Below are 22769 nucleotides of genomic sequence, written 5' to 3' on the forward strand. Positions count from 1 at the left end.
GTCGTCAGCGTATATGAATCGTGCAGTGTTCTGGTCCATTGGCTGGTCGTTGGTATAGATGTTATACAGTAGTGGAGCCAGCACACTACCTTGAGGTAGACCGTTCTTCTGTCGTCGCCAGCAACTTTGCTTGTTGTTTAAAGAAACATAGAAGCGCCTGTCTTTCAAGAGGACTCCAATGAGGTCTGTGAGTGCCCATTAAGAATCATCTTAAAAAAATCCTGAATCCAGACAGTGATCCGGAACACTCGCTAAATCTACTCATTTGTTCCTTAGTCCATCTTAAACATTTCCTGAAAGTTTCATCACAATCTGCTTGCAACATTTTGAGCTATGTTGCTAACTAACAGACGGACAAAGTGGGGTTGTTTGGTTCATCTGATGCTTCCAAACGGGCTGCAAGAGGGTTCGCTAATCAGTCTGAGCACATGTTTGATTTATAGCGGAAGGAAATACACAGAGATAACCCTCTTGTCAATCATCCACTGTCTATATCTCTGGGTAGAGGCGGGCAACCAGCACACACACACACAAAAGTTCAACCTCGCAACATAAACAAACATAAGGTAACAGTAGAAATGATCCAGATAACCCCCAAACTTTTCAAATCCGCCTCTAACTTTTTGAGTTATGTTGCTAACTAACAAATTCAGGCGACGTCATAACCTGGTGGAGGTGATAATGATTTTGAATGTGTTTGTTAGGTTAAAGTCGTCATGATGGCTTGCTTAGTGGCTGTTTAGGTTGTTTTGTATCAAATGCGACATCTTTAATTTAGCCTGCGAGATATATGAGTTTAATGAGGAATCTTGCATTCACTTAAATAGTCGAATCATTTTGATGCTGCTATTATGTCGCCATCCAGCTGACAACGTGGGTAATTCAGGTCGACGACCTTTAATTATGCTCTGCTGATGTGTGCGCAGCATTTACTTGTAGATGCCAACAACCTTCCCTAGTCATGGTGTAAAAAAAAGAGGAAAAAAATCCAACCAACACAAAATGTCAACAGACATGGTCACGCATAACCAAACCTGCTCACTGAACTTTGTGGATATTGTAAAAAAAAACGTGCATGCACCGAAAAAAAAAAGTCAGAATTACACCCACTTAAATCAATTACAAAGCATGATAAGAAAAATGCAAAACACTTCACACTAATCCATGTTTGCCACATTTTTGTCAGAGTATGTTGGTGACGAACCCCAAGATGCAGAGATGGCAGGCTTTGTCCAGGAAAACATGATTCAATTTAACGCTATAGCAAAATAACAAACAAAAGGGTACAAACAAAAGGGTACAAACGAGGCGGAGAACAAACTTGGCTATGAACTAAAATAGCACAAAGGCTAACTGTCGACAAGAAACAAAAACACTTACTGTGACACGAAGGAACTATGACATGAGCAGAGTGAACAAAAGTAGACAGAGCTACGACAAGTATAAGACAAGTAGTAGTGACAATAATCCAGCACTGACTGGAGAGGAAGGCAGGTTCAAATAGCAGCTGGCTGATTGACACCAGGTGTGGCCAGGTGCCAATCAGCCATAGCTGAGGGGACAAAGCACTCAGGGAGATAATCAGGAAATAACCAAAATAAGAGCGCTGACAAGAAACAAAGACAGGAAAAACCAAAACCTAACTGAACTGTCAGTGACAAACCTGACAATTTTAGCTGCTTGATATTTGTGATTGATTACAAAACTTTAAGGAGGTTGTCACAGAATTAAACAAGGTAGAAGTCGAACTTTCAAAGACTCTTAAAATCCAATTAGATATGTAATGATACATCCTTTATAATTATATAATATGTGCACATATATATGTATAATATATATATATATATATATATATATATATATATATATATATATATATATATAGGGCAGCACGGTGGGAGAGGGGTTAGTGCATCTGCCTCACAATACGAAGGTCCTGAGTAGTCTTGGGTTCAATCCCGGCTCGGGATCTTTCTGTGTGGAGTTTGCATGTTCTCTCTGTGACTGCGTGGGTTCCCTCCGGGTAGTCCGGCTTCCTCCCACCTCCAAAGACATGCACCTGGGGATAGGTTGATTGGCAACACTAAAATTGGCCCTAGTGTGTGAATGTGACTGTGAATGTTGTCTGTCTATCTGTGTTGGCCCTGCGATGAGGTGGCGACTTGTCCAGGGTGTACGCCGCCTTCCGCCCGATTGTAGCTGAGATAGGCTCCAGCGCCCCCCGCGACCCCAAAGGGAATAAGCGGTAGTAAATGGATGGATGGATATATATATATATATATATATATATATATATATATATATATATCCAGGCAGTGATCACGTCACACACCAGTGATAGTTAGAACAATGTACTCTGTGCCCTCATCCATCCATCCATTTTCTACCGCTTATTCCCTTCGGGGTCGCGGGGGGCGCTGGAGCCTATCTCAGCTGCATTCGGGCGGAAGGCGGTGTACACCCTGGACAAGTCGCCACCTCATCGCAGGGCCAACACAGATAGACAGACAACATTCACACTCACATTCACACACTAGGGCCAATTTAGTGTTGCCAATCAACCTATCCCCAGGTGCATGTCTTTGGAGGTGGGAGGAAGCCGGAGTACCCGGAGGGAACCCACGCAGTCACGGGGAGGACATGCAAACTCCACACAGAAAGATCCCTAGCCCGGGATTGAACCCAGGACTACTCAGTGTCAGGACCTTCGTATTGTGAGGCAGACGCACTAACCCCTCTCCCACCGTGCTGCCTTACTCTGTGCCCCCTTTCGCTTCAAAATAAACCTTGGTGGAACTTTAGATAAGACTGAGGTAATTAGTTAGTATTGCAGCGACAACATTTAAAAAGCACTTTTCATGCAGAGGCAAATAGCAAACATAAAGTGCTGTACAAAACAAAACAAACAAAATAAAACAAAAAAAAACAACAATAATAGAAGAAGAGAAGAAAACACACACACATACAGCACTATTAACAAAGCGAAAATATATATATATGTGTGTGTGTGTGTGTGTGTGTGTATGTGTGTGTGTATATATGTATAGACGCCCTTCAGCATGGATGTATACAGTCGTGGTCAAAAGTTTACATACACTTGTAAAGAATATAATGTCATGGCTGTCTTGAATTTCCAATAATTTCTATAACTCAATGAGTATGTGTTCCAATCACTCTATCACAAAAAAAAGAATTGTAGATTCAAAAGGATTCTCTATTCATTAAATACATAGGATTCCAGCAGAATCTACCCCAGTCTGCTGACATGCAAGCAGAGTAGTAGATTTTTGTAAAAAGCTTTTATAATTGTAAAGGACAATGTTTTATCAACTGATTGCAACAATGTAAATTTGTTTTAACTATTAAATGAACCAAAAATATGACTTATTTTATCTTTTTGAAAATATTGGACACTGTGTGTTGTCAAGCTTATGAGATGCGATGCAAGTGTAAGCCACTGTGACACTATTGTTCTTTTTTTTTTTTTATATATATATATATATATAAATGTCCAATGATAATGTCAATGAGGGATTTTTAATCACTGCTATGTTGAAATTGTAACTAATAATGATACTGTTGTTGATAACATTCATTTTTGTTTCACTAGTTTTGGTTTGTTCTGTGTCGTGTTTGTGTCTCCTCTCAATTGCTCTGTTTATTGCAGTTCTGAGTGTTGCTGGGTCGGGTTTGATTTTGGAATTGGATTGCATTGTTATGGTATTACTGTGTATTGTTTTGTTGGATTGATTAATTAAAAAAAATAAAATAAAATAAAAAAAATATATATATATATATATATATAAATAAAAAATAGATTTTTTAAAAATGAGAATCGATTCTGAATCGTACAACGTGAGAATCGCGATTTGAATTCGAATCGATTATTTCCCACACCCCTAATATATATATATATATATATATATATATATATATACAGTATATATGTATATATATATATATATATATATATGTGTATGTGTGGGAAAAAATCACAAGACTATTTCATCTCTATATATATATATATATATATATATATATATATATATATATATATATATATATATATATATATATATAACTTTACATGCAGTTGACTATCGGCCCTCGACCACATTGTTTTTAGCCCATAGCGGCCCACCAAGTCAAAAAGTTTGGAGACCCCTGTTTATATTATATTTTTATATTGTATTGTGATCATTTAAATGGACAAGTGGTAGAAAATGGATGGATGGATTATAATAAAGTGCTTTATGTTCTTTTACACCAGAACAGAACGTTCCAGCCATAACACGCTCAAAGGAGCAAGATATCAAGCGTGCGTTTCACTATGCTGTACATACTGTAAAACCACATGTGCATTAGCCTTCAGGGCAATAGCACATGCTACATCTCCTATGGCTGTGCTGCATGTGAACAAATAGTCACTTTGTCATGGAGACAGACTCATAAAGAGAGGCTTGTTGTATGATTGTGATAAATGTTCTGGTGAGAATTCAGTAGCTCATATGAATGGGTCCGCACTTGGTCTTAACGGGATGTATAGCAGCAGCAACAAGAGCATCTTTTAGGATGCTAAAATTCCTTGAATTTTCAAAGTTGAAAACATTTTTTACTTGGAACTTCAGGATTTTATGACATTAAGTGTAAAAAAATGTAGGGGATTTACCTTGTATTAACTGTTTAGTTTGTAAAGGAAATTTGTGACAATTTTAAAAGTCCCTTTTATTTTACATGTATGTGTTTTCTTTATAAAATATTTAATTTGATTTATTACAGTATGAAGATTCAGGACATTTATTTAATTTACTAAATTGGGGCGGTCGTCATCGGCGGTCACTCGAACGAGTATGACGATCCTCCTGGTAGGGGGGTATCCCTTTATGGAGGATGCCTGTGCGTGACTTAGTTTAACGTGGGGAGACTGGTGCACAGACAGTCACCACACCATCCTTGACAGAATCGGGTCTGGTTCCAGTGGCATGGAGTCCAAGACGACTGGAGACCCTTTTCTGCTGCTGCCTTCTTCCGCCATCACACTTAAATCTACCGTCTTCCGCCTGCTCCGCCGTTGAGGTCTTAACCGTATCCCTGGCTAGGGGGCAGTCAGGTACTAGGCCTTTGCCAAGGACCACCTGGGGTGGCAGTAGTAAAGGGGTTAACCTCCTAGTGCCCCAAGACCCCATAGAGGAGCCTCCACTGCCGGATGCACTTTAACGTCATGCCCAGGACACAAAATTGGGGCGGTATAGCTGGGTTGGTAGAATGGGCGCGCCAGCAACTTGAGGGTTCCAGGTTCAATCCCGGCTTCCGCCATCCTAGTCACTGCCGTTGTGTCCTTGGGCAAGACACTTTACCCACCTGCTCCCAGTGCCACCCACACTGGTTTAAATGTAACTCAGATATTGGGTTTCACTATGTAAAAGCGCTTTGAGTCACAAGAGAAAAACGCTATATAAAATATAATTCACTTCACTAAATTCATTCTCAAAACATACTCGATCATGACAAAATGTATTTTATTTGGTTAGTTTAACTAATTACACTTTTTGTACAAAATCTTACTAAAGGATGAGAGCAGCAACTTGAGGGTTGATGGTTTGTATCCAGCTTCCGCTATCCTAGTCACAGCCCTTGTGTCCTTGGGCAAGACACTTCACCCACCTTGCTGCTGGTGGGTGGTGGTCAGCACCTTGCAAGGCAGCTTCTGCCATCAGTGTGTGAATAGATGAATGTGATGTAGAGCTGTAATGTAAAGTGCGTTAAGTATGGTTACAAGTACAGACCATTTACCATTTAAATTGTAGGGAGGACAGGTTGCAGTGTGGCATGTAGACAAATATTAGCGGATTTGTGGCAATGCATGAGTTATCGACTCATACTCAAACACGTCAGCAGGACAACGAACCTACACCTGACCACTTCATCTGTCGCATCAGCACCAACCGAAAGCTGCATCAAAGGTGTTTCTCATCCATGATAGTCACAGTCATACTTGCCAACCCTCACAAATTTTCCGGGAGACTCCCAAAATTCAGCGCCTCTCCCGAAATTCAGGCATGGACCTGAGTCCGCTTTCCCACAATACAAACAGCGTACCTGCCCAATCACGTTATAACTGTAGAATGATGGAGGGCGAGTTCTTGGTTTCTTATGTGGGTTTATTGTTAGGCAGTTTCATTAACGTCCTCCCAGCGCGGCAACAACACACAACAACAGCAGTCACGTTTTTGTCTACCGTAAAGCAGTTCGTCTGCCGTAAACAGCAATGTTGTGACACTCTTAAACAGGACAATACTGCCATCTAGTGCATTTGATTAAAGCAAATGCATCATCAGAGAGGGTGTTCAGCATGGTTAGAAAAATAGTGACAGAGAATAGAACAAGGATGGACAATTCAACCCTTAACTCAACAATGAGTAGATGAGTGTTATGTGTGTGTATATGTGTGAATAAATGAACACTGAAATTCAAGTATTTATTTTATATATATATATATATATATATATATATATATATATATGAAATACTTGACTTGGTGAATTCTGGCTGTAAATATACTCCTCCCCTCTTAACCCCCCCCCCCCCCCCCCCCCCCGCTCCCCTCTTTCCCCCCCCCACCTCCCGAAATCGGAGGTCTCAAGGTTGGCAAGTATAGTCACAGTCATGACCATTCTTCTGGGTTTTGAAAAAAGCAAAAGACATCTCTCCTTCAGCGAGTACTGCAATATTACATCACAGGTGTCTTAAGTGCGTCCCGGGCGCCATTTTTGGACCACAGCTTGTTTTTTTCTGACATATTCAAATAATTTAAGTACTCATTATTAATGTGATATATTGATATATGTTTAATTCATTTGCTTTGTTGCCTCTAACACAGTGGTCCTGAGTACCACCTCAGAAATCACTTGGCTCTCCAAGTACCACCATAATCACCAACATTAAAATACAGTAGTAGTAGGCCAAAGTATTCATTAAAAACAAGGCATAAGTTTTATTTAACAATTATATTTGATATTTTTGGCCACTGTAACATTACACACAGTTTGAACAGTAGCAATATGTTTAAAATAGGAAAATAAAACACTGTATTTTAGCAAGTGATTCTTTGTCGTATCACTAGATGGAGCCCACGTACCACAGTTTGAGAATCTTTGCTCTCACACAAAGGTTATATTTAGAGGTTTTGTAATATTGCTTAGCATTTATTGACTACCATATTTTCCGGACTAGGCGCACTTAAAAAATATATTTTTTCCCTCAAAACTCGACAGTGCGCCTTATAACACGGCGCGCCTAATGTAAGGAATACGCTTGGTTGAGCTTACCCACCTCGAAGCAATTTTATTTGGTACATGGTGTAATGATAAGTGTGACCAGTAGATGGGAGTCAGACATAAGAGATACATGTAGGCTTCACCGTTTGATGTGCTTCAAGATACGAGTATTATTATGGTGTGTGTATAAGGTAAGAAATATTATCTGGCATTTTGTTTTGTTGTGCATTCTCTCTGTAAAGAGAACTCCGGGCATTTTGCATATGATGCATATAATGCTTTGTGACCCAGACCGCTCTGGCTGCAGTGCCCTCTGCTGGTTGTTCAGGGGAGTGTATAGGTCACATTTATTTGTGCATCTGGTTTGTGGGAGGAATGTCTCATCGAAACAAAAGCAAAAAAGCGATCCACATATGCAAATTCAATACAAATACAAATGCAAAATCAAGCATATTTATATTCAAATCTCAAAAATATATCTACAAATACACGTTTATTTATAGAAATTCTTGATTTATTTATATGTCCCATTTTTATATTTATAAATTTTATTTGTATATATTTTCAAATCTCAAAAATATATTTAAAAATACATGTTTATTTATACAAATTATTTATTTATTTGCATATCAAATTTGTATTTGTATTTGTATATTTATTAATATATGCATATGTATTAATATCATATTGATATATATATAGGTTGATGTGAGACAACTACCATAAAACTCAACTCAACTCAACCTAGTGGAAAAAGTACATATTACGTTTTTACATATTACAGTATACTGTGAAATTTTTATTAAAGATCAAATGTTGAAATAGTCATGTAGTTATTTGTACTTTGAGCAAACCTAATAGTTTTTAACTTGTGTAAAATTACTAAAATGAAGAAACTTTGAGATAAGTAAAAAGTGTGATGAAACGAGCATACTTCTTTTTGAACACTAGAGAGCAGCAGTGACGTAAGAGAAAACTTTTTCCACTATCTAAGGCAGGGGTCGGCAACCCAAAATGTTAAAAGAGCCATATTCGACCAATAATACAAAAAAAAAAACCTGTCTGCAGCCGCAAAAAACGTAAAGCTTCACATAAGTATTATAATGAAGGCAACACATGATGTAAGTGTCTAAATTAGCTATCAAAATGGCTATGTGTTGCAGACTGAAGCAAATCTTTGTTGACAGAAATGTTGAAATGTAATATTTATTCTACACATTTTTACAACATTGGTAAACATAACTAAAATGGAGGTTTTTCAGAGGGTGAGATAACGCCTGAAAATTACTGCCTTAGAATGGCCAAAGGTAAAGATGTGTGTGTTCAAGTTGAAGTAAACGAAAACTACAAATAAAATGAGCTCAAATATACCTAAAATACAAGGCATTATGATGCATCATGTAAATACAGCTAGCATAAATAGCATGTTAGCATCGATTAGCTTGCAGTCATGCCAAATATGTCTGATTAGCACTCAACACATGTCAATAATATCAACAAAGCTCACCTTTGTGGACTCCCGCACAGCATAAAACGTTTGATGGACAAATAGAGTCAAAGAAGGAGTGGCATAAAACACGTCTTTCTGTGGCAGCATCAAGGAAAGTTGTACACGCAAACAAACTACGGTGCGTTCAAGGACTTCCGAAATTAGGACAAAATGCAAATACTCTCATCAGTGTAGCAAGTTTAATATAAACAGTGGGATTTCTAACAATTAGAAAGGTTTGTGTCATGTTTGTCCTCCTACAGAAACCATATTAAAACAAACAAAAAAATGTTTTCCTCATCTTTTTCCATTTGTATACATTTTTGAAAAAAGCTCCAAGGAGCCACTAGGGCGGCGCTAAAGAGACGCTTGTGGCCTACCCCCGATCTAAGGTGTGTCCAATATTTCTAATGAGGGCCACACACTGAAAAATCAACAGATGCAGGGGCCATTTTGATATTTTTAATTTTTAAAACCAATACAATACAGGACTTATAGATGTTTTTTGGGGTTTTTTTAAGAAAAAAAAACAGCCTGCGTGTTAGCATTGTGATATTAGCATCAACCTTTTCTTGTCATATTACGGTTGCTCTTTTGGTATGTTTTTGAAAAAAAAAAAAAAATTAAAAAATTAAATTTTATTTTGTAGAATTTGCTGCGAGTTGCACTTTGGTACGGAGCCCCTAAAGCAGAGGTCCCCAAACTTTTTGACTCGGGGGCCGCATTGGGTTAAAAAAAAATTGGCCGGGGGCCAGGCTGTATATATATATATATATATATATATATATATATATACAGTATATATATGTATATATACATATATACATTGTCTTTATAATCCGTTTTGTCATTTAACATCAATTAACATTGATGTTCATCAACATTTGACATTGTGACGTTATCGAAGGTAAAATTCATTTTTAGACAATATGATTTGCCTGAGCGGCTAGGAGACACTAAGAGTAACAAGCGGTAGAAAATGGATTAGAAAGGAAAGATAAAAAAAAAAAAAAAATTAAATTACCTGGGACTTCCTGTGGGCCGGATTTTGGATGCTGGGGGGCCGGATCCAGCCCGCAGGCCGTAGTTTGGGGACCCCTGCCCTAAAGGGACATGGGGGATTTTTTTTTATTTTAAGATATGTATCTCTTGCGCATGAGATACATATCTAAAAAAAATAATAATAATAAAATTCCCCCATGTCCCTTTAGGGGCTCTGTACTTTGGACACCTCTGCACTACCTGCAATCTAATATTTAGGGAAATATTTGTAGCCAGCATGTTTTTATTCCCATTTAATCACTGATATATGTATCCATATTTTTGCAATACATCATTTCAATACATATGTTACATTTCAATACATCATTTAAAAAAAATTTTTTTTGACTTTTTGTGTTTCGCTGCGGGGTCTTTCCTTAGAGGTGCAAAGTGCCACTTACTCTCGACAAGCCACAGGTGTCAACACACATTCATCGACAAGCTAACTGAGTCAAATGTAGTCAACGTCAGTCATTGGCCTCATAGATAAAGTTAGTGATGACATCAGCTGTTTGACCCCAGAAGAAAAAGATTAGGGAGAAAGACTGATGACAGTTGACCTTTGCCCCCCTGCAGGAGCGAGTGCCCTGCTGTCTGCTGGATCCTAATCACAGGTCAAAGTCTGCTTCCGAGTGTGTTGTCACACGCTCACAACACTCCTCTCGCCCTGTCCACAACACCACTGACATTCTTGCCACCATGCTGCTGCGGACTCTTCTCCTCCTCCTATGTGTGTCGGCCGGCGTGTGCGCCACTTTGGGCCACTACCAGTCCACAGCCCAGGACAAGGAGGAACCTCCCGCGGTGGATCCACGAGACACACTTGCAGAAGACCCCCTACTGGGTGAAGAACACAAAGAGTCTGAGGTGGACCACACAGCAGCTGAGGGTGCTGGTGCTCCAGTTGCAAGCACACAGAGGCCACCTGAAGATGTGGAGATTCATGCTGAAGGCCAGCAGCAACATTCTGAGGAGGAAGAGAGCAATGAGATCAAGCATGTGAAGACTAAACCGCCGGCGAACGTTTCCTCTCCGCGTGACGACAACAGCAGCTGGAGCATCAACTCCATCAGGAGCAGTTTCCAAACCGTGCACGGCTACTTCGACTCCCTGGTGGAGCTGGTGGGGGGACACAATGGCGTGTGTCAGTACCGCTGCAGATATGGTGAGCATGGTGTCCCTTGTTACCGTCAAATGATCATTCTTTTATGTGCACATCAGATCTATTCCACATTGTGTAACGGAGAGACAAGTTCTCACAATGGTACAGCTTATCTTTTACGCAAGAACAACCTGGACCTTACGTGGAGGACTGATGACTTCACATTGACACATACTGAGATAATACTCTGGCCAAAATACTAGGACTATCCCTGATGTGCACTTACCTTTTATTTGTGTTAGTTACTAATATGATCAATCTTATCAAATTTATTATATATTCAAACACACACAAAGTAGGAATTATTCATTCTAAATAAAATATTTTCATAGTTAATTTTTTCTTTTCTTTTAAGTTTACGACATTCTGAATATGGTTTTTAACATTAAAAGAGCCCTCTAGACATGAAATAACACCCACATAGTCACCTTTACTGTGACGATCTGTCACTTCATTTCTGTTTGTGCTTCCTTATTTTGAGTTTATTTCCTATCAGTGCTCTTTTCCTGCTTGTCCCGCCGAGCGCTGTTTTCCCCTCACCTGCTGCTGATTGGCAGCCGGGCCACACCTGGTGCTAATCAGCATGCCTGCCTCGCCTGCTCCTCAGCGCTCGAGGATTGCTGATGTTTTGAGAACCGTTGTATGCACGACTGCTTCCTTCTCCGTTTAAATACATTAACATCATCTTACCTGATCATCACTCTCCTGGTTCCTGCATCTTGGGGTCACTGCAACTGCAGCAATGCGAGTTCCTCACACTTTACACTTCTTTGATCCAATGTGTTGACTGAGGCTGAGCCAATCAGTTGCCACAATATTGAAGAGCACGCTGTGATCTCATCTAATGGCCACTAACACTTTAGCAATGATATTTCAAATTATTTTAGCCATGCTTGAAAATGCTTAATTTAGGCCAAAAATATGCTTTAAATATTTTTTTTTTTTAAATCTGCAATATAGTTATAATATCTTAGACTTAGACAAACTTTATTGATCCACAAGGGAAATTGTTCCACACAGGAGCTCAGTTACAAAGGATGGAAAGGGTAAGGGTGGAAAGGATAATGCAGGTATAAAGTAGACTAAAAATGTACCATATTAGCAATATAAAATATAACATATATGTAATATTTACATATTATATATACAGTATATAAAATATACTGATATATTATAGTATTATATTATATTTGTATCTAATATATACAATATATGACAATCATATATATATATATATATATATATATATATATATATATATATATATATATATATATATATATATATATATATATATATATATATATATATATATATATACAACATTGTGTTTCACAATTAGTGAAACACGATGTGGCGAAGGACGACTGTATGTTTGTAATGTTTGCAGTAAAATCTTTTATTTTTATCGAGGAGTTATTTAAATGAAACATTCCAAATTACCATAGTGTTTTTTTTAACTTAAATTTTCATCAGTTAAGATTGTATTCCTTATTTTATTTTTACTTTTTTAACTTTCGAATAGTGTATCCGTGTTTTAGATATCATTGTTGCATCTTTTAATAAAGAAAATCAAAATAATGTAAAAATGGGATGCAATCTTTTATATTAACTAATTGCACCGTTTTAATTAGCTTTTGCGCGCATATACATAAACATTGCAGAATGTGGTTCCCTGCCCTATAAAGGCTACATAATAGGGATGTCCGAAAATGGCTTTTTGCTGATGTCCGATATTGTCCAACTCTTTAATTACCGATACCAATATCAAACGATATACACAGTTGTGGAATTAACACATTATTATGCCTAATTTGGACAACCAGGTATGGTGAAGATAAGGTACTTTTTTTTTTTAATTAATAAAATAAAATAAGATAAATAAATTAAAAACATTTTCTTGAATAGAAAAAAAAGTAAAACAATATAAAAACAGTTACATAGAAACTAGTAATTAATGAAAATGAGTCAAATTAACTGTTAAAGGTTAGTACTATTAGTGGACCTGCAGCACGCACAATCATGTGTGCTTATGGACTGTATCCCTTGCAGACTGTATTGATATATATTGATATATAATGTAGGAACCAGAATATTAATAACAGAAAGAAACAACCCTTTTGTGTGAATGAGTGTAAATGGGGGAGGGAGGTTTTATGAGTTGGTGCACTAATTGTAAGTGTATCTTGTGTTTTTTATGTTGATTTAATAAAAAAAACAAAAACGATACCGATTAAAAAAACCCTGATACAGATAATTTCCGATATTACATTTTAACGCATTTATCGGCCGATTTTATCGGACATCTCTACTACATAACATTACTAACTGCATTAGACGTCACTACATTTGAGGGGTATACCTACTGCACAGTTATGCTGGTTATTCCCTGACAGGAGAACATCCTCAGCCCCGTCCCGACTACAAGCACCAAGAACCCAATGGCTGCAGCTCCTCTATGGTGGGATTCCAGGTGAATGTTGCTGTTCATAGCAGCAAACATGTCACACAGACAATCTTTGCAAAAAACAAAACAATCGAATGTAGTATCTCCCCTCTGACAGCTTGACCTGGGCATCCCCGCCATGACCGAGTGCTGTAACCATCTCGACGTGTGCTACGACAACTGTGGCGTGAACAAGTACGAATGTGACACCAAGTTTCGCTCTTGTCTTCACAACATCTGCTCTGACCTGAAGAGAAGTCTTGGCTTTGTGTCCAAAGTGGAAGGTGAGACACTTGAAGATGTGAAGTTTTATTAGTACTGTATATCAGGGGCTATACAATTGTTGGCCGTGGGCCAAATCCTGCTTGGAAATGACACCAGACCGGCCTTCTATCCAAGTTCCAAAACCTGGAAGACATTTTTTTAACATTTTCCTTCAAACATTATGCAGTATCTCTGTTATATACAAACCCCAAAATCAGTGAAGTTGGCACGTAAATAAAAACAGAAAACAATGATTTGCAAATCCTTTTCAACCTATATTCAATTGAATAGACTGCAAAGACAAGATACTTCACGTTCAAACTGGAAAACTTAGTTATTTTTTGCAAATATTAGCTCATTTGGAATTTGAAGCCTGCAACATGTTTCAAAAAAGATGGCACAAGTGGCAAAGAAGACTGAGAAAGTTGAGGAATGCTCATCAAACACTTATTTGGAAAGTTTGTACGGGCTAATTGGGAACAGGTAGGTGCCATGATTGGGTATTAAAGCAGCTTCCATGAAATGCTCAGTCATTCACAAACAAGGATGGGGCGAGGGTCACCACTTTATGAACAAGTACGTGAGCAAATTGTCGAACAGTTTAACAACAACATTTCTCAACGAGCTATTGCAAGGAATTTAGGGATTTCACCATCTACGGTCCGTAATATCATCAAAATGTTCAGAGAATCTGGACAAATCACTGCACGTACATCGAATGCCAGTGACCTTGGATCCCTCAGGCGGTACTGCATCAAAAACCGACATCAGAGTGTAAAGGATATCACCACATGGGCTCGGGAACACTTCAGAAAACCACTGTCAGTAACTACCCTTTGAGGTTACATCTGTAAGTGCAAGTTAAAACTGTACTATGCAAAGCAAAAGCCATTTATCAACAACACCCAGAAATACAGCTGGCTTTGCTGGGCCCGAGCTCATCTAAGATGGACTGATGCAAAGTCTGATGAGTCCACATTTCCAAATTGTTTTTGGAAACTGTGGATGTTGTGTCCTCCGGAACAAAGAGGAAAAGAACCATCCGGATTGTTATAGGCGCAAAGTTCAGAAGCCAGCATCTGTGATGGTATGGGGGTGTATTAGTGCCCAAGGCATGGGTAACTTACACATCTGTGAAGGCACCATTAATGCTGAAAGGTACATACAGGTTTTGGAGCAACATATGTTGCCATCCAAGCAACGTTACCATGGACGCCCCTGCTTATTTCAGCAAGTCAATGCCAAGCCACGTGTTACAACAGCGTGGCTTCATAGTAAAAGAGTGCGGGTACTAGACTGGCCTGCTTGTAGTCCAGACCTGTCTCCCATTGAAAATGTATGGTGCATCATGAAGCCTAAAATACGACAACGGAGACCCCGGAATGTTGAACAACTTAATGGGAAATAATTCCACCTGAAAAGCTTCAAAAATTGGTCTCCTCAGTTCCCAAACATTGACTGAGTGTTGTTAAAAGGAAAGGCCATGTAACACAGTAGTAAAAATGCCCCTGTGCCAACTTTTTTGCAATGTGTTGCTGCCATTAAATTTTAAGTTAATGATTATTTGCAAAAAAAAATAGGTTTCTCAGTTTGAACATTAAATATCTTGTCTTTGAAGTTTATTCAATTGAATATAAATTGAAGAGGATTTGCAAATCATTGTATTCTGTTTTTATTTAAGAATTACGCAACGTGCCAACTTCACTGGTTATGGGTTTTGTAGATGATCTTTGACTAACTTTCTAGCAAAGCGCTCCTGAGCTGTCAAACAATTAAAATATTTTACATTAAAATAGTGCCATTAAACTAAAGTAGCTTTAAGTTATTACATTAACTTTGACACCCCAAATAGTGAGGACTATTTTTTTCAGAATTTCAGAACTTTGACATAATAAATCGAGAAAAATGTAATGTTTTCTGCAGAGTACATTAGTTCTCAAGAATGTACAAAATAATAATAATATTGAAGGGAGAAGTCTAGCCCCGTGGTCAACTTAGTTGATAACCCTGCTGTGGAAATATATGTACATACTGTAAATCAGGAGTTCTTAACCTTTTTGACCTCGGGCCCCAACTTTTCCACTACAGAGGGGCCCGGTGCCTACTCAAATATTAACACTGAATTAGTGGCTCTTAATTTGTATTCAATGTTTAAATCTAACGTATTTACGGTTTCCAACGTTGTCAATTGATATGAAACCATGCATTAATCCCACAGATTATTATTTATTTAACACATAAACTTTAGGCTTACGTCAGGCTGATTAGAAAAATAAGTACTAACCAATTATATCGCGTAAAAAGGGACTCATCAATATTTGACGAAAAATACATTTGCATACATTGCATTATGTTGCGCTAATATACATAAACTAAATGATTATCCATCCATCCATCCATCCATCTTCTTCCGCTTATCCGAGGTCGGGTCGCGGGGGCAGCAGCTTAAGCAGGGAAGCCCAGACTTCCCTCTCCCCAGCCACTTCGTCCAGCTCTTCCTGGGGGATCCCGAGGCGTTCCCAGGCCAGCCGGGAGAGATAGTCTTCCCAGCGTGTCCTGGGTCTCCCCCGTGGCCTCCTACCGGTCGGACGTGCCCGAAACACCTTCCTAGGGAGGCGTTTGGGTGGCATCCTGACCAGATGCCCGAACCACCTCATCTGGCTCCTCTCGATGTGGAGGAGCAGCGGCTTTACTTTGAGCTCCCCCCGAATGACAGAGCTTCTCACCCTATCTCTAAGGGAGAGCCCAGCCACTCGGCGGAGGAAACTCATTTCCCGTGATCTTGTCCTTTCGGTCATGACCCAAAGCTCATGACCATAGGTGAGGATGGGAACGTAGATCGACCGGTAAATCGAGAGCTTTGCCTTCCGGCTCAGCTCCTTCTTCACCACAACGGATCGATACAGCGTCCGCATTACTGAAGACGCCGCACCGATCCGCCTGTCGATCTCACGATCCACTCTTCCCCCACTCGTGAACAAGACTCTGAGGTACTTGAACTCCTCCACTTGGGGCAAGATCTCCTCCCCAACCCGGAGATGGCACTCCACCCTTTTCCGGGAGAGAACCATGGACTCGGACTTGGAGGTGCTGATTCCCATCCCAGTCGCTTCACACTCGGCTGCGAACCGATCCAGTGAGAGCTGAAGATCTTGGTCAGAGGAAGCCATCAGGACCACATCATCTGCAAATAGCAGAGACCTAATCCTGCAGCCCCCAAACCAGATACCCTCAACGCCCTGACTGCGCCTAGAAATTCTGTCCATAAAGGTTATGAACAGAATCGGTGACAAAGGGCAGCCTTGGCGGAGTCCAACCCTCACTGGAAACGTGTCCGACTTACTGCCGGCAATGCGGACCAAGCTCTGACATTGATTATACAGGGAGCGAACTGCCACAACAAGACAGTCCGTTACCCCATACTCTCTGAGCACTCCCCACAGGACTTCCCGGGGTACACGGTCGAATGCCTTCTCCAAGTCCACAAAGCACATGTAGACTGGTTGGGCAAACTCCCATGCACCCTCAAGGACTCTGCCGAGAGTATAGAGCTGGTCCACAGTTCCACGACCAGGACGAAAACCACACTGTTCCTCCTGAATCCGAGGTTCGACTATCCGGCGTAGCCTCCTCTCCAGTACACCTGAATAGACCTTACCGGGAAGGCTGAGGAGTGTGATCCCACGATAGTTGGAACACACCCTCCGGTTCCCCTTCTTAAAGAGAGGAACCACCACCCCGGTCTGCCAATCCAGAGGTACTGCCCCCGATGTCCACGCGATGTTGCAGAGTCTTGTCAACCAAGACAGCCCCACAACATCCAGAGCCTTAAGGAACTCCGGGCGGATCTCTTCCACCCCCGGGGCCTTGCCACCGAGGAGCTTTTTAACTACCTCGGCAACCTCAGCCCCAGAAATAGGAGAGCCCACCACAGATTCCCCAGGCCCTGCTTCCTCATAGGAAGACGTGCTGGTAGGATTGAGGAGGTCTTCGAAGTATTCTCTCCACCGATCCACAACATCCGCAGTCGAGGTCAGCAGAGCACCATCCCCACCATACACGGTGTTGACACTGCACTGCTTCCCCTTCCTGAGGCGGCGGATGGTGGTCCAGAATTGCTTCGAAGCCGTCCGGAAGTCGTTTTCCATGGCCTCCCCGAACTCCTCCCATGTCCGAGTTTTTGCCTCCGCGACCGCTGAAGCCGCACACCGCTTGGCCTGTCGGTACCTGTCTGCCAATCGGCCGCCTCGACAACAGAGGTACGGAACATCGTCCACTCGGACTCAATGTCCAGCGCTTCCCTCGTGACATGTTCAAAGTTCTTCCGGAGGTGGGAATTGAAACTCTCTCTGACAGGAGACTCTGCCAGGCGTTCCCAGCAAACCCTCACAATGCGTTTGGGCCTGCCAGGTCTGTCCGGCATCCTCCCCCACCATCGCAGCCAACTCACCACCAGGTGGTGATCGGTAGAAAGCTCCGCCCCTCTCTTCACCCGAGTGTCCAAAACATGAGACCGCAAATCCGATGACACAACTACAAAGTCGATCATGGAACTGCGGCCTAGGGTGTCCTGGTGCCAAGTGCACATATGGACACCCTTATGTTTGAACATGGTGTTTATTATCGACAATCTGTGACGAGCACAAAAGTCCAATAACAGAACACCACTCGGGTTCAGATCCGGGCGGCCATTCTTCCCAATCACACCTCTCCAGGTTTCACTGTCGCTGCCAACATGAGCGTTGAAGTCCCCCAGTAGAACGAGGGAATCACCCGGGGGGCACTCTCCAGTACTCCCTCGAGTGAATCCAAAAAGGGTGGGTACTCTGAGCTGCCGTTTGGTGCGTAAACGCAAACAACAGTCAGGACCCGAAGCTACCCTCTCGTCCACCGGGTTGAACTCCAACGTGCAGGCTTTGAGCCGAGGGGCAACAAGAATTGCCACCCCAGCCCGTCGCCTCTCACTGCCGGCAACGCCAGAGTGGAAGAGAGTCCAGCCCCTCTCAAGAGAAGTGGTTCCAGAGCCCTTGCTGTGCGTCGAAGTGAGTCCGACTATATCTAGCCGGAACTTCTCCACCTCACGCACTAGCTCAGGCTCCTTCCCCACAGCGAGGTGACGTTCCACGTCCCAAGAGCCAGCTTATGTAGCCGAGGATCGGACCGCCAAGTGCCCTGCCCTCGGCTTCCGCCCAGCTCACACTGCACCCGACCTCTATGGCCCCTGCTATGGGTGGTGAGCCCATTGGAGGGGGGACCCACGTTGCCTCTTCGGGCTGTGCCCGGCCGGGCCCCATGGGGACAGGCCCGGCCACCAGGCGCTCGCCATCGTGCCCCACCTCCGGGCCTGGCTCCAGAGGGGGGCCCCGGTGACCCGCGTCCGGGCGAGGGAAATCTGGGTCCATTGTTTGTGTTAATTAATATATTTCTTAGCGAAACGGTCAATGAAATTAAGATGCAAATTAAAATACCGCTTCACCACTTTAGTCATAATTTTTTGCGCTTAAGAAACTTCTCTATGACTTTAGCTCCAGACTTCTTTTGTTTGTTTGACATTGTCATTATTGCCACAAGTGGTGGAAAAGTGCATTACCACTGAGTACCTCTGCAGCCCTTACGAACAACAGCTGAGAAACAGATATTTTTTGGCGGCCCTCTCGAGGCATTGGTGGCCTAACAATGGGCCAGGGCCCTATGGTTAAGAAACACTGTTTTGTAAGTAATGTATTCATATACAGGGGAAAGGATGAAAGACTGAAGTCAACAGCTACTGTACATGTATTTTTGTGGTGAACTATACATGTATTCATGAATTCTTATAATACTAATAGCTATAATACAAACAATATTGTATAATGATTACAATAAAATAATATATTAAAAATAAAAATATATTAATGTGCATATATAGAGATAATTGATAAATATAAATAATTTATATTTATATTTTAAAAATAAATATAATAAAATACAATTTATTTTTTTATATTATTATATATACTATGCATTGCTATCTTTGTAAAAGTAAAAATTGTCTTAGTATTGATTCCATTGGCTTGAAAAAAAAATCCTCTGCTTGTGGTTTTTCCTCCTGTCAGCCTGCGAGTCAATGGCGGACGCTTTGTACAACACGGTGTGGACTCTTGGATGCCGGCCTTACATGAACAGCCAGAGGGCAGCTTGTGTGTGCGAGGGGGAGGAGAGGGACGAACTGTGACACCGTGGATACAAACTGTAGCTATCAAAACTGTCAGGTTTTATTATTTTGGAATTACAACAAGTGGGATTGGACGATTTGATAATGAACTACATGTACACTTTCTGCAGTGCATCCATCTTTAAGGCCAATTGCTTGGCCTTATGACTCCATCAAAATCCATTTCTTTAATAACTCCAGCGTGTTCTGTGTGAATAATTTTGAATGTACCAGACAACAGTGTAATATATTTGTTATTTATGTGACCACAGACGACGATGATGTTATAAATGACCTCATGTCTTCATGTCTACTTAACATAAATGTCTCTTACTACAAACCCCGTTTCCATATGAGTTGGGAAATTGTGTTAGATGTAAATATAAACGGAATACAATGATTAGAAAATCATTTTCAACCCATATTCAGTTGAATATGCTACAAAGACAACATATTTGATGTTCAAACTGATAAACATTTTTTTTTTTTGCAAATAATCATTAACTTTAGAATTTGATGCCAGCAACACGTGACAAAGAAGTTGGGAAAGGTGGCAATAAATACTGATAAAGTTGAGGAATGCTCATCAAACACTTATTTGGAACATCCCACAGGCGAACAGGCAAATTGGGAACAGGTGGGTGCCATGATTGGGTATAAAAGTAGATTCCATGAAATGCTCAGTCATTCACAAACAAGGATGGAGCGAGGGTCACCACTTTGTCAACAAATGAGTGACAAAATTGTTGAACAGTCTAAGAAAAACCTTTCTCAACCAGCTATTGCAAGGAATTTAGGGATTTCACCATCTGCGGTCCGTAATATCATCAAAATGTTCAGAGAATCTGGAGAAATCACTTCACGTAAGCAGCTAAACCCGTGACCTTCGATCCCTCAGGCTGTACTGCATCAACAAGCGACATCAGTGTGTAAAGGATATCACCACATGGGCTCAGGAACACTTCAGAAACCCACTGTCAGTAACTACAGTTGGTCGCTACATCTGTAAGTGCAAGTTAAAACTCTCCTATGCAAGGCGAAAACCGTTTATCAACAACACCCAGAAACGCCGTCGGCTTCGCTGGGCCTGAGCTCATCTAAGATGGACTGATACAAAGTGGAAAAGTGTTCTGTGGTCTGACGAGTCCACATTTCAAATTGTTTTTGGAAACTGTGGACGTCGTGTCCTCCGGACCAAAGAGGAAAAGAACCATCCGGATTGTTATAGGCGCAAAGTTGAAAAGCCATCATCTGTGATGGTATGGGGGTGTATTAGTGCCCAAGACATGGGTAACTTACACATCTGTGAAGGCGCCATTAATGCTGAAAGGTACATACCGGTTTTAAAGCAACATATGTTGCCATCCAAGCAACGTTACCATGGACGCCCCTGCTTATTTCAGCAAGACAATGCCAAGCCACGTGTTACATCAACGTGGCTTCATAGTAAAAGAGTGTGGGTACTAGACTGGCCTGCCTGTAGTCCAGACCTGTCTCCCATTGAAAATGTGTGGCGCATTATGAAGCCTAAAATACTACAACGGAGACCCCCGGACTGTTGAACAACTTAAGCTGTACATCAAGCAAGAATGGGAAAGAATTCCACCTGAGAAGCTTAAAAAATGTGTCTCCTCAGTTTCCAAACGTTTACTGAGTGTTGTTAAAAGGAAAGACCATGTAACAGTGGTGAACATGCCCTTTCCCAACTACTTTGGCACATGTTGCAGCCATGAAATTCTAAGTTTATTATTATTTGCAAAAAAAAAATAAAGTTTATGAGTTTGAACATCAAATATCCTGTCTTTGTAATGCATTCAATTGAATATGGGTTGAAAAGGATTTGCAAATCATTGTATTCCGTTTATATTTACATCTAACACAATTTCCCAACTCATATGGAAACGGGGTTTGTCAGCTAAAATGGCAGAGATCTCTGTAAAGTTTATTCTGCAGTTCCAAAACCATAGGTGAATTGTCCTGGAATGTGCGTTGAAATGAATGGTTTTGTGTATATGTCACCCAAAACATTTGCTGGGATAGGCTCCAGCTCGCCTGTGACCCTGAACACCATCATGAGCAGTTATGGAAAATGACGTTTTACCACAAGAACAATGTGCTCAATGAAACATCTGTGAGTCAAACATGTCCCTGGAGTTCGAATCCGTCTGGTTGGATGAAGATGGGGCCTCCGCTCAGCGTGTGCCGCTCCTGAGATGGCACATCCCGACGGAAGCGTCCCCGACAAGGCTGAGCACAGCGAGAGTCCTCCAGGCTGCACACCAACACCTGACAGTGGAGGAAGACCTGCTGTAAAGGAGCAGAGATGCTGCATTAATAACTTCAACAACATTTGCACACACACGCACACACGCGCACACACACGCGCACACACACACACACACACACACACACACACACCCACACACACACACACACACACACACACACACACACACACACACACACACACACACACACACACACACACACACACACACACACACACACACACACACACACACACGCACGTTTCAGCCAGCTGGCTCCCAGCAGGCTGCTTTTTACTCACCCGGTTTTCCTTGCCGATGAACTTGAAGACAGGAACCTGGTAGTGCTTGGAGAGTTGGTCCTTGGATGAGTACTGAGTCACTGTTTCATCAGAGATGCACCTGCTCACAAGACACAAGATTAAAGGAATCCCTGCAGACATGCTCACTTTGCTATTTATTTTTAGATTTGATGTTTACTCAAACGGCTCCCAGGCTTTCAAACTTGCTTTACTTGAAATAAGAAATAGTGCAAAGAACATCAAGACTATATTCCCAAGAAAATGCACAGGAAGATTCAATTTAGAGGGAAAAAAAACATGCTTCTAAGGTCTAACTAGCTGAATCTAT

General features: G+C 41.1%; 2 protein-coding genes across 3 annotated transcripts in view; one reads left to right on the top strand and one right to left on the bottom strand.

Annotated features, from left to right (window-relative positions):
* Window positions 1-10388: 10388 nt before the first annotated feature.
* pla2g12b (phospholipase A2, group XIIB) lies at window positions 10389-22584 on the top strand. The gene is made up of 4 exons (XM_061959598.1): window positions 10389-10972; window positions 13366-13442; window positions 13534-13699; window positions 19775-22584. Exons 1-4 carry the CDS (start codon window positions 10507-10509, stop codon window positions 19891-19893), a joined length of 828 nt encoding a protein of 275 aa, XP_061815582.1. The 5' UTR covers window positions 10389-10506; the 3' UTR covers window positions 19894-22584.
* Window positions 21940-22769, bottom strand: part of oit3 (oncoprotein induced transcript 3) — a 42094-nt gene continuing 41264 nt past the window's right edge. For both annotated transcript variants that reach the window (XM_061959584.2, XM_061959575.2), the window contains 2 exons: window positions 22442-22541; window positions 21940-22179 (listed from right to left, as the gene is read on the bottom strand). In XM_061959584.2, the coding sequence (XP_061815568.1) occupies window positions 22009-22179; window positions 22442-22541 (271 nt within the window). In that variant the 3' untranslated portion in view covers window positions 21940-22008. The remainder of the gene's footprint in view (window positions 22180-22441; window positions 22542-22769) is intronic.

Source organism: Nerophis lumbriciformis, linkage group LG02 (assembly GCF_033978685.3).
Source record: "Nerophis lumbriciformis linkage group LG02, RoL_Nlum_v2.1, whole genome shotgun sequence".
Classification (NCBI taxonomy): domain Eukaryota; kingdom Metazoa; phylum Chordata; class Actinopteri; order Syngnathiformes; family Syngnathidae; genus Nerophis; species Nerophis lumbriciformis.